Here is a 13108-nt window from a genome sequence, read left to right as displayed (position 1 = left end):
GCATGTCTATAGGCTTATATTTGAAATAAATTGATAGCCATTACTGTATCGAAAGAGGGTGATTAATTTTCTATTGTTAGAGTGAATTACAGTCAGTAGACATCTGTAGCTACCATGCATATTTGTGTGGGTGAAGACGGCGGGTCACGCTTAATAAGGTGACTTTGTGATTGCAGTATTTAACAAAGGAATTTTCATTCAATTCAAAAGACAGTTATCGGTAATTATATCATCCAACCCACAAAGTTCATCGGAAACACTTCTGTACTTGTCATGTGACGTATATGCTAAAGCATATCACCTATATTGGCCATCTAATACCTTTCTATGAGAGAAAATTGGCCTCATTTGTAAAAAATATATATATATATATATACAGTATTTTCTTGAACTGACATGTATCGGGTGTTCCTAGCGTTGTTATTCTGTTTACAAAGTTTTAGAATAATCTAACGTACTAATAATCCTTTTTCGTACTATAATCACAGAAGTGTTGTAACAATAATTGTTGTGTTCACAACTCATCACAACTGTATGGTTTCATGTAAACATAAACTGTGACTGTAAAGCAGGCTTCGCGAATTTCGGTTCCTTATAGGTAGTCAGTATATATAGGGTAACATCCGGCTATTAAAAGCCCCATTGACTTACACACTAAATCACAAAAGTTATGTAGTCTCGAAGTCTATAGATAGAAGTTTTCACTAGCTAAACGCTACCCATCGCCGGATAGCTGACAAGTTAGCCTTTCATGGAACTATCAATTTTCCGTACCATGACCATGTAGACGATTGGCTATCCGAGCCGGAATTTTTCGTCACTTGTAAACAAACCTCTTCTCTCAGTGGTAAACAAATTTCCTATACGCTGCTCCTGGGAGGCCTAAAGGGGTCTAAAATTGCCTCAATTCACCCAATTTTCTCACCACATGCATGTACTTCCATTCATGCTCTTCAACATGCAAGCCACAAAAAAACTAGATCATGATTGATAACAGGTCAAAAAAAGATGTTCTCCCGCTGCTTTTTGGCACTTTTACTGAAGGGAAACAATCGAGCGGATGGATATAGACTCTATAGAGGAGTATGCCATCTTAAGCTCCAAATTATATAGCACGCTATAATTGCTACAAGTTTTCAAAAAAGTACTCTCCTTGAGATACTCTCCTTGAGATACTTTCCTTGAGATACTCTCAAAATTGTTCTCAGACATTTTTAAGTATAACACACAGGATGACTGAATGTCCAAGTGAGGAAATTTCCTCGGAGGTTGTAATCAAAACAGTTTAAGAATTTTGACCAAAGGTGACCATATTTGAATATCTAGCATATTTGGGGCTATTACATGGGTGATTCTGTTTTCTTTGTTGATTCTTTAGGCGACAACCACATCCTCATATAGCATTTAGATTTTGTCCTATTCTGTATAATTTTTCAATCACTATCCACAGAGGGAAATAAAGACAGACAAAAAAGATACATTTTGATGACAGTCTGTAGACCTATACAAAAAGTAAAGCAAACATTCCAAATGAAACAGGTTTCAAGAATAAATCAAGAAAATTATTGAAGGTGTACTGTACCTGTTGAAGTGTAGGAAAAGGGATGGTTTAGCCAGTCAAATATATTATATTAAATCAACCAGTTCTCGAGTTATAATGGTCAAGATATTAACAGTAGATGGAGTTTTCAACTAGCAGTGTGGAATGTTTAATTTTCCTTTTAAGTTACAGAAGTTCACATAATGTAGCCTATATCATTGAATATAACTTAAATATTAAGCGCATAGGCTGTTGGTTCAGGGCAATTAATTAGAACCCTGTCACTATACAATAAAACATTTATTTGCCAAGCATCTCATAAACGTCCAGTGATAATGGTCAAGATAACCATGGAATTAAAAACACCTTGCAAGGTTTCCGTATAAATCATGCGCTTTGCAATCAATGCGGGGGAGGTGGGGGGGGGGGGGGAGTGTAAGTCTTGGGGTGGAGGACAGTGGATACGAAGGCGTTTGCCACACTTCACAACGTTCACATTTAGGTAGCAAAACCGATGCAGCCGATTCACATGCTGGTGTACAAATTTATTGTACTGTAATATTAAAACAATAACAATGTAATTGGTGCATAATATATCATTATACCGTGTAATACTATAAACAAAAATATTATTCTGGGTGTTTTATATTACATTATTATAATAAAATATTATTGTATGATACTGTGAATCGGGTGACCAACGATGTGTATTGAAAACGGACACGAACACCGATCTTAGAAATACAAAAACTCATGCAATTTCCACTTATACCTACAGTAGCAACCAAAGGTTGGCGAACGTACAGTAGGAGTTGGAATGTTGGATGCAGTTTAACCTGCTGTTTTGATCAGAAATTTACGTCATAGCCAAGGGTTTGATATTTGATTCGTTTCTTGTATATTCCAATGTTTGTGTCATTTGAAATTCTGTTAATTCTAAGAGACGAATCGTCGACAGAAAATACATTTTTATGACAAACTTGCGGTACCTCTATGCATTATAATATATATACCATTACCAATTGTATCTAGGCCCCCGATCTACCTAGGCTACAGTAGTACTTGTAGGACTACAGTAGTAGTAGGATGATTAATAATTGACTAGCCTAGGCTAATTCTGTATGGGCCTAAGGTAGGCTTACATAAATATCCATGCAGGTCCCTAGGGGGCACCCATCGTGCGAATAGCTACAACGTTCTAAAATATGGACGAGGCGGAGTGACATTTGTTGGGTTTTCTGCTTTGCAAACAGGCCAGATATCAGAGGTAGTAGTAGCATCAAACATTTTTGCAGGAAATTTAGCAAGGTTTCCCAACCCAACCCTGTACACAGCTTTTTGATGCATTTGAAAGTTGGGCAAGTAATTATAAATTAAGACTGAATATTATCAAGATACCTATACATGCAACCTTTTCTGAATTTAATTTGCTAAAATTTTGGTAGATATTTCTTCAGAAAATGTGTAAATTTACACTTTACTTCCAGAGGATATTTCTGTCTAACAGTTTGCAGAGCCTATTCTTTGACCTTAAGTGTACTAGTTTGACCTGTTGTGTAGCACATTGATTTTTTAGTGTAGCACTTACTGTGAAGCGTATTCTAGTTACTGTTATTGTGAAGCGTATTCTAGTTATTGTTATTATGACGTCACCCATGGCTCACGCATTGGTGGTTTGCGCTGTGGTGTGGCGGGATATAAATCACGCGCTATTAGAAGCGTATCTTTTGTTTTAAATGATTCGGGGTTGGAAGACAGCCAAACTGGTTCAAATTGGTTGAGTGCCCATTTGCATATGCTCATCTGCATATCAGGTTGGTACTCAACCAATCAAGAGTTTGGTGAGGGGTGAGTAAATAAGTTTAGACCAATCGGGTTCAAGGGCAGAGCGTGTGCCCTGTGCAACGCGTCTTAATTTGTTATTTTGGAATCAGGGGTTTAAGTGTTTCATAAAGACATATCAAGGAGTTGAAGTATCCCGAAGTCTACAGACGTAGAACAGTAGGCTCTGTAATTTATATTTACGTCTGTAGAATTCGGGCTCTGTACATTTTAATTATCTAAAGTTACAGTTTTATTCAGAATCAATAAAAGAAGACATATATTATCCAGTACCCGCTTTTCCTGTATATTTCACGTTTCACGCTCGGTTCGACGTTATCAGTGTAAGGCCCGGCTTACCGTTCACGAACAACCTAAAATAAGCCTTACATTACCTTTAGACTGTGTAGCACTTTAACCTTTAGTGTAGCATTTTGACCTTATGGGTAGAAGATTGACCAGGCTTAAGTGGAACAGTTTGCCGTTTAGTGGAACAGTTTGACTTTTTGACGAAGCAGTTTGACCTTTAGGCTGCTTTAGTGGAACAGTGCTTTAGTGGACTGCTTTAGTGGACCCGCAGTGGAGCGGTTGGACCCGTAGTGGAGAGGTTGTACCTGTAGTGGAGGAGTTGGACCTGCAGTGGAGCATTTGGACTTGTAGTGGAGGAGTTGGGCCTATAGTGGAGCAGTCTGTAAGCTATACAAGAGACAACATCATTCCATAGATGTAATATCTAATTTTTCAAGCTATTGACCCAGAATAAACATCTGTGTCAGTATTGAGGTTAACTTCAGGACACGTACCTTTTTGTTTCAGTACAATTTTGATTTTGATTGTATGATCCAAATTTCAATACAATGTTTTACATTTTGTTTTATATTTCAATTCTATTTTTTCAATTTCCTGTAGATGCTTGTGACTCTAACCCATGTGAAAACGATGGCTTTTGTCAAGATTTTTTTGGGTTAGGCCACGCTTGCTTCTGTTTAGACGGCTTTACTGGAAGTGAATGCCAAACCAGTATGTACATGTACAGTATATATCTTTGAAAGTGCTGTAACCGACACATTCATCCCTCACCATTAATGTTAGATGTAAAATGGAACCAGAAACATTGGTGGTGATTTTACACGGAGATTAACTAATTCAAACGACTCGTTATACTTATGGAGTAGCTGTAGATATCAGGCAACCCCATGCGTTCATTAACACTACAGAGTTTGGGCTGGTTACATTGTTGGCATATACATGAGATCCATCATGTTAGAGCCAATTACCTCCTGTCTGAGCCAGGGTTACCCATTTCTGCCATCCCCAACCATGCTGGCTGCACCTCACCATTCCCTGACTACACTTCCCCACCCATCTCATAACAGTAGCTACTGTAACCTTTTTGAATACAAGCAAGCTTCTTACTGTATTTAATACAGGTTTGCATCACTACCATTGTTTTTGCACTTTGCACCATCATTTGTACACCCTCAGAGTGTGTTTTATTCCATTGGTGTTGATGTAGCATGGGCACTGCGAAGTTCGGACACCTAAGCCTTAAAACACCCCACAACTATAACTTCCTTTTATTAACAAATATGTAAGTACATACTTGCACACTGGTCATTTTGGAGAAAAATAACTGTAGCTTCGTAGTTTTTTGTGAAATTGGCTCTTGCTTGTAGGTTGTCATGGTGAAATTGTGTATTTCTTAGGGGTGTCCGAACTTCCAAGTATTCCGAACTTCGCAATACTGACTATATATATATACACTTTGATATACTATTTGCTGTTTTGTTATCTTATAATCCAACCCTAACAGTTTCCTATTAACATCAGTTTGATATAATTCCACATAGAAAGCAGATTGATAGTTATTAAACAAATTCAGCCAAATCGGAACTTTCAATGCAATCAAATGTACAGCACTGTTTATACTCTTCTCTTGATGGTTAAATTGTGGGATTTTGTTATGAAAGCTTGCTCTTTTCTTTTAAAACAATTTAACTTTATTTCATGTTTGCAAAGTTTTGCCTTCCCAACACTTATAAATTTGGAATTTTTGTAGCTCAGTATTCTTGCAGACAGGAAATACATATGATGGTACTTCTGTTAAGAGGACATACATGTCACACCTGATTGTCTGTTCCTATAGGAGATGGGTAGATTTTCATACAGTAGGTAGAAGGTAGGGCCTTCTCCAAGAGTAAGAATGGGCACTGGCCGTTTGGCGTCTTGGGACGTTGAATTCCCCACCAGGGGGAGTCGGTTTTCCTTTGACAATATTTTCATTGAAAGTAGCTTTATAAAGTGCTTAAAAAGTGGCATCTTCTTTTTTCAGATGAATTTGCACCCTCATTATTCATGCCAGGTCAAGTTTGCTCCAGGTCATTCTAGTTAAACAAACCAGCACAAACCCTTTATCTTTTCAATATTTTTGTTTGGCTAGGGCCACCAGCACGTCAGAAACCACTGTTAAAGGGATCAAACCCCAGTTTCATTCGTTGCAAGCAGCAGCGAAGTGCTTTAACAAAGATTTGGATTATTTTGCTCTTTTCCATACTTGCTTATAATTTTCAAGTCCACTTTCCTTTGTTTCATTTTAGTTGTATAAATTTTTTTTTATCGCCCATTTTTTTTCCACTCTTCTTTTTTTCAATGGGCTGGATGTTCAGTGAATGGCTTGTCAGGAGCAGGGGTGCTAGCTAAAACCAAGGGAGGCAGTTTGTTTTAATATTGTAATTTATTGTGATGGAGTATTAAAGACGAAAGATAATGTTCAGCAACAAGGACAAGACCAATAGGGTGCTATTGGGGGCAATTACTCCACAGATTTCCCCTTGTCCCTCCACAGTTCCCCCCCCCTCCCAATCAGATCTGCTACTTATCCAAAATATATAGAACTAGGCTAATCGTATGTATTAGAAACAGATACTGTAGCACCATTTGCAAGTCACTATACTTGTATATAAATTACCAAAGGGGAGAGGAAACCCTCCCCTTAGACCCCTCCACCATATATATGTTATAGTATTTTGCCATCACCCCCCCCCCCCAATTAAAATGTGCCTTTTTTCCCCTACATTTGGATACCATTTTTCTGTTTGTATGCAATTTAACATTTTTGTATCAAACTAGAAATTTTGAGGAAAAAAAAGAATGGGCATTTTGTTTTTGGAGGGGGGGGGGGGGTGGCATGGGTGTGGTTATGCGCCTGTACATAGTGGAAGGGGTTAGTGCATAGTCAAAGGGGTAAGTGTATAGTGGAAGGGGTTCATACCTAGTGGAAGGGATTAGTGCATTGTGGAAGGGATTAATGCATGGTTAAAGGGATCAATGACTCTCTTCTCGGCTATCAATTAGCTGCAGGATCAAAAAGTCCCTTGAACGACATTTGGATATTTTCTTGGTTGTCCCAAGAAGACTTAAAAATCAAGTCACAGTAGCTGTGTTGTGTGATTGATCCTTTCATGCATTAGGTTTATAAATACATTGTAGAATAATGACTGGTAGGGTCAATTATTTTCACTGGTACTACCAGTGATATAGATTCTTGTGTGGGTGGAAAGCTATTGTTGTATTAAGAACAATGACTGGAATAGGGTGATTTCATCAGCTTATTGCCAATGAGAGTCATGTGTGGGTGCAGAGCTATTGTTGTAACTCTAAGGGAGGGCAAAACTCTTTGTTTAAATATTGCAGAGCTGTACATTGCTTTGATATCTTTTGAACAAAATAGTTTGCTTAACAACTGATACTAGAATGGCAAAGTTGCTAATACATGCAGTAACAGATAGATTTCCAGGTAAACTTGTAAAGTTATTTTATTTGGCTTGAATATTGTACTGTAGTTTAGGTGTGTAAACAGTAGACATACATGCTGTAATTTAGGACAGCAAAAGGTGAACTAGAAAGATATGTAGCGCTTGTCTCCAAAAAAAAAAAAAATTTGGAAAAAAAAAGATTTGCTCTGACATGAAACTCATTTCTATGCAACTTGTGACCCTTTTAGTGAAACAAATTCTCTTCTACCCAGTACAGTTTCCAAGTGATTATACACCTCTCTATAGTGAACCAACTATTACAAGCAAGAACAGTCTGCAAATATCCAAATCTACCCTCCCCCCTCCCCCCACCCGATACTCTGTCCCTGCCCCTAAAAGACAATGTAGTCAAAATACTGACAGTTATCATCAAGTTTGACTTCAGAGACTCATCACCAGTGGATATATGAATTCTTGGAAGAGGGGACCCTGCATGGGAACTTAGTATATACTAAAACTTAATTAACCACTTTATAACTACCATCATTAATTCTGTTCATGAAGCATGCTTAGTCTTCACACGATACTGTACGTATTCTCTAGGTTTGAATCAACCTTTTTTTTTTTTGAATTTAGAAGGGCTGGGCCCCTTCCCTCAATCTGTTCTTTGTATATTCCATAAGTCGAAATAGGTTTGCTTTTGGGTCCACAGCTTTGATGTGGCTCTCATCATGTTTACATGAATTTGCCGAGAGGTTGCCAGGCTGCCATATTTTGGGGTACCATGTAACCTGTATGGTGTTGCCATTTCAATACAGTGTCATTACTTGGATTGATGCAGTCACTGTCATATGGTGTCATGACTTCAGTATGGTGCTATCACTTCAATATGGCATCATCACTGCACTATGGTATCATCACTTCAATACGGTGTTGACACTCCATAATGGTATCATCACTTCAGAACGGTGTTGACACTTTATTATGGTATCATCACTTCAATATGGTATTGACATTTCACCATGGTATCATAACTGCAATACGGTGTTAACACTTCACAATTCGTATCAATCCACTGCAGTATAGTGTTGGTAGTATGGTATCATCACTGCAACAAAGTGTTGACACTTCATTATGGTATCATCACTGCAACACTGTTGAAACTTCACTATGGCATCATAACTGCAATACGGTGTTGACTCTTCATTATGGTATCATCACTGCGATACCATTTTGATTTACTATATTGGATGTCACTCCCATCAAACTAAATATGGTAACTAACATATGAAGAGTACCAGTTGCACCTTCCTTCTCTCTCTCCCCTCCCCTTCTCCCACCATCAGCACCTCTGTCATGCTCTGATTGCAGTGCACCAATGCAAATTACTAATTGTCATCTAAACTTTCTGAAGAATGAATATTCATGAATTTTGTATTGTATGAATCCAATTTGATCCTGTTTGGCTGTTATTTGCCATTATAAACCCCAAAGTGTCTATATGAGCCCTGCATTTTCATCTAATTTGAAAACAACATCCCATGGAGGTGTAAGTAGGGTTGTGACCGTTGAACAATTCACCAAAACAAAACAAGTGTTGTCTCTGAATCAGTCCTCCCTCCCACACCTGACTACATAAACACCAAGTGCATGCCAATGTTGTACAAACTTGACAGTAGAATGTGTAACATGTGACCTAGCTACGTAACATCAAGTGCACGCCAATGTTGCACAAACTTGACAGTAGAATGTGCAACATGTGACCTAGCTACGTAACACCAAGTGCACGCCAATATTGTACAAACTTGACAGCAGAATGTGTAACATGTAACCTACCTACGTAACACCAAGTGCACGCCAATGTTGTACAAACTTGACAGTAGAATGTGAAACATGTAACCTAGCTACATAACACCAAGTGCACGCCAATGTTGTACCAACTTTACAGTAGAATGTGTAACATGTGACCTAGCTACATAACACCAAGTGTATGCTATTACTGTACAAACTTGACAGTAGAATGTGTAACATGTGACCTAGCTACATAACACCAAGTGCACGCCAATGTTGTACAAACTTGACAGTAGAATGTGAAACATGTAACCTAGCTACATAACACCAAGTGCACGCCGATGTTGTACCAACTTTACAGTAGAATGTGTAACATGTGACCTAGCTACATAACACCAAGTGTATGCTATTACTGTACAAACTTGACAGTAGAATGTGTAACATGTGACCTAGCTACATAACACCAAGTGCACGCCAATGTTGTACAAACTTTACAGTAGAATGTGTAACATGTGACCTAGCTACATAACACCAAGTGTATGCTATTACTGTACAAACTTGACAGTAGAATGTGTAACATGTGACCTAACTACATAACACCAAGTGTATGCTAATACTGTACAAACTTGACAGTAGAATGTGTAACATGTGACCTAGCTACATAACACCAAGTGCACCCCAATGTTGTACAAACTTGACAGTAGAATGTGTAACATGTGACCTAACTACATAACACCAAGTGTATGCTATTACTGTACAAACTTGACAGTAGAATGTGTAACATGTGACCTAGCAACATAACACCAAGTGCACGCCAATGTTGTACAAACTTGACAGTAGAATGTGTAACATGTTCCCGGAGCATCGCCAAAGAAGGCATAATTGATCAAATCATTCGGTCAACCACTCAGCGTGTACAGCTAACTATAGATGAAGAAAGGAATAATATTTTTGTGTTCAATAACTGTTTAATATATATTCTTTGCTTTCAAGTCCTGTCACCCTGCTTCAGTAACCCTTGCCAAAATGGAGCGTCTTGTGAGGTCTTCCTGAGCGTGGCGTTTATCTGCATCTGTCCCGATGGATTCAGCGGTCCGACATGTGATGGTACTAAAAGAATTGAAAATGCAGTATAGTGTAAAATGTTTATTTAGTGCTCACCTCCCAACTATGTGACTAGCCCAAATAGCTTTAAAGGTCTGCTGTATAGAGACCCCAACTATAGCGCACTATCATGGAAAAGTTTCTTGAGATTATGTAATCGACCTGCCTACATAGGCGTAGGAGGCAGGGGGGCTGCAGCCCCCCCCCAACCAAATATTTTTGTGAAAATTTGGGCAATATGCTGAGAATTTTTCGGGCACCTACTGAAAGAAAAGTAAATTGCAATGATGTAGCTAAAGGAAATCAATAGTTTAAAAAAAAATCTCCTTGGTAATTAAAATAAAGCTCTAAGCTTGCACGACAAATTCACCATTACTAATGTAAAAGAGAGTTTTACATAATTGGCCCTCCATGCTTTTTCTCCATCTACATAAGACATTTCATTGTTTACATTAATAAGCATCCCGCGGTGTACTGCGCAAATTCCACGGACCGTACGGTAAACAAGGGCATGCGATGTAATAACCGATGCATGCCTATATGATATGTAGATTAACATGATGAACGCATGTGGAACGCGCAAACAAGTTTGGTTAAATTTTTCTGACAAGTCATTACAGCCCCCCTAAATCAAATTGGGCTCCTATCCTATGTCTTCGAGGTAGTAAAATCAAAATAAAATAAAACTGTTAGCAAACTGCTTATCCACTAGAGAGCCTGTGTAGGAGAATGTGTAAAAATTAGTTGGCCTGACGTTTCGATCCTAGCAGGATCTTCTTCAAAGGTTAAATGACAAGTAACAGTAACAGAATGGACAAAAACATGCACAGAGGTAGTAAAATGATGTCTTTTTACCAGATTAGTCTGCAAAGCCCTGCCACATATATTTGTCTTGTATGAGGGTCTTTGTGTGAAGGGTGTCTTTGGGGGAATGTGGGGGAATGGTTGTCATCCAGTGGGGGAAATTGCAACTTTCAAGGCAAGTTATAGAAATGTTGAAGTGATATGGTGCCAAAGCGGCAATTTGTTTTGGCATTCAAAAGCACACCAAGGAAATTTTAAATGAGCAATTTTTTGCCAACATGAGAAGCATGCACAGGATTGACAGAAAAAAGGAACAATTAATGAAATGAAATGTTCAAGAAACTGTACGAGTGGATTTTAATATGATCCGCAGCTGCATACGTTGTATATATACCGTATATTTAACTGTTTTTTCGCGCAAATGTCGCCGGAGTTTTCAGGCCTGTTTGAGAGAATTATGAGGTCACCTATGGTAACTTGATTACTAAGGGGCACTTCGATTATTACCATCAGCAGAGGATGACATTCAAGGGCATTACCCCAAGTGGTCGGGGCATCAGTTGCACCGGGCATCAGTTGCACAGTGCCTGCTGTCAATCAGTATGAGCCCTACAGTAGACGTTACCAAACATTTCTTTATCATTTTTTGGGCTTCACCTGTTTAAGTCAATGCCAGATGGTGAAGATATGACTGAATGTGGTGGTTTTTTTTACCCACATCCAGCTGTTAACCAAATTTTAAGAAAGAAATTAAATTATTTGCTGAAGTCATGATTTAATATCAAAATTATTAGATATATAATCAATGTAGAAAGTTAGAAATTAGAAAGTATAATCAATGTTTTAACCAACTGCCTACATTTTATATGTATTTATACATGTATTTATATATGTATTTATATATATATATATATGTATTTATATATATATATATATATATATATATATATATATATATATATATATATATAAATATATATATATATATATATATATATATATATATATATATATATATTGAATTATAGTGATGGCATATTATTCACTTTATAATAAAATAAACTGCTTTGTATTGTATACTTGACTATATAATGTATACTTGACTAACATTAAAGCTTTCATATAACTAGTCTAACAGTTTAGATAACTAACATTACAGTGTACATGATTGTAATGTATACTTGACTATATAATGTATACTTGACTAACATTGAAGGTTACATTTAACTAGTCTAACAGTTTAGATGACTAACATAACAGTGTACATGATTGTAATGTATACTTGACTATATAATGTATACTTGACTAACATTAAGCTATACATAACTTATCTAACATTTTAGATGACTAATTTGACAGTGTACATGAATGTATAATTGGCTAACATTAAACTTTACATAACTGATGTTACTTATAATAAGTCCTTAGTAGGGCTGTGAGTTTTCGTTTAAAGACCTAAACGTTTAAACGGCCGATTTTTCGTTCGTTTAAACGTTTAAACGTTCGAGAATATCGCGAGAAAACGCCGAGTATAAAGGCGTGGGGTCCAGGGGACCGCCCTAGGGCCCTGGTGGGGCGAAGACCCCGGAAAAGGAAAAGGAATTTTTTGCGTGTCTGGCGATAAAAAAATTCGCCGTTGAGGATGCAAAATACTGACAACTTTTTGAATTTAAATTGTCACGAAGCAGATGAAAATTTTTAAATGACAAGTTAGAGTAGCTGTATTTTGTTATAAAATGAAAAGAGATTTATCTGTTTTACAATCTTTAAAAAGTTTAACTTACAGAACCTCCGATATTATGAAACAAAAAACGTTCGGCAAAGCCCCGTTTCTAAAATGCCTAACAATGAATAGCGCGCACTAAACGTACATCAGATTACAACTGCAGTACGGTTTAACCTAACTTAAATACTACGGTAGGATACTGTATATGTGCTCAGAATTTTCCCATATATCTTGCCAAACAACTGCGCGCTCATCCTCTAACACCTGTTTGTTAACATTTTTGGCACGTTTCCAAGAAACGTTTCATAGTGTATTCCCCATGATACACGAGGCACAGTTGATACACGCAGCCAAGATATCAAGCTATGGTCATCTTTATGAAAGTAAACCTTGTAATAAAATATGTTTTAGGCCACACGGCATGATTAACTAATGCTTAACATTATTTCCATGTTCTTGTAGAAAACGTTAAAGTTCGCAAAATACAATTGGTTGTGTTTTTGTAGTTACGTGAGATCCGTAACAGACGAGGTGGTTAGGCTATTTGCTATACACTTAACTGTGGTA

The 13108-nt window shown here is 37.5% G+C and overlaps 1 protein-coding gene across 3 annotated transcripts in view; it reads left to right on the top strand.

Moving 5' to 3' along the window:
- LOC139984245 (uncharacterized) overlaps nt 1-13108 on the top strand; it is a 31416-nt gene that overhangs the window by 2187 nt on the left and 16121 nt on the right. The window contains exons 2-3 of one of the 3 annotated variants that reach the window (XM_071998066.1): nt 4271-4381; nt 9901-10014. The exons of 1 other annotated variant lie outside the window; for it this stretch is intronic. In XM_071998066.1, coding sequence (XP_071854167.1) covers nt 4271-4381; nt 9901-10014 — 225 coding nt within the window. The remainder of the gene's footprint in view (nt 1-4270; nt 4382-9900; nt 10015-13108) is intronic. One more of the 3 variants, XM_071998067.1, reaches the window with a different exon arrangement.

This window comes from Apostichopus japonicus, chromosome 17 (genome assembly GCF_037975245.1).
Source record: "Apostichopus japonicus isolate 1M-3 chromosome 17, ASM3797524v1, whole genome shotgun sequence".
Classification (NCBI taxonomy): Eukaryota; Metazoa; Echinodermata; class Holothuroidea; order Aspidochirotida; family Stichopodidae; genus Apostichopus; species Apostichopus japonicus.
Note: the sequence above shows the minus strand (reverse complement) of the source record. Positions and strands in the feature narration are given on the sequence as shown.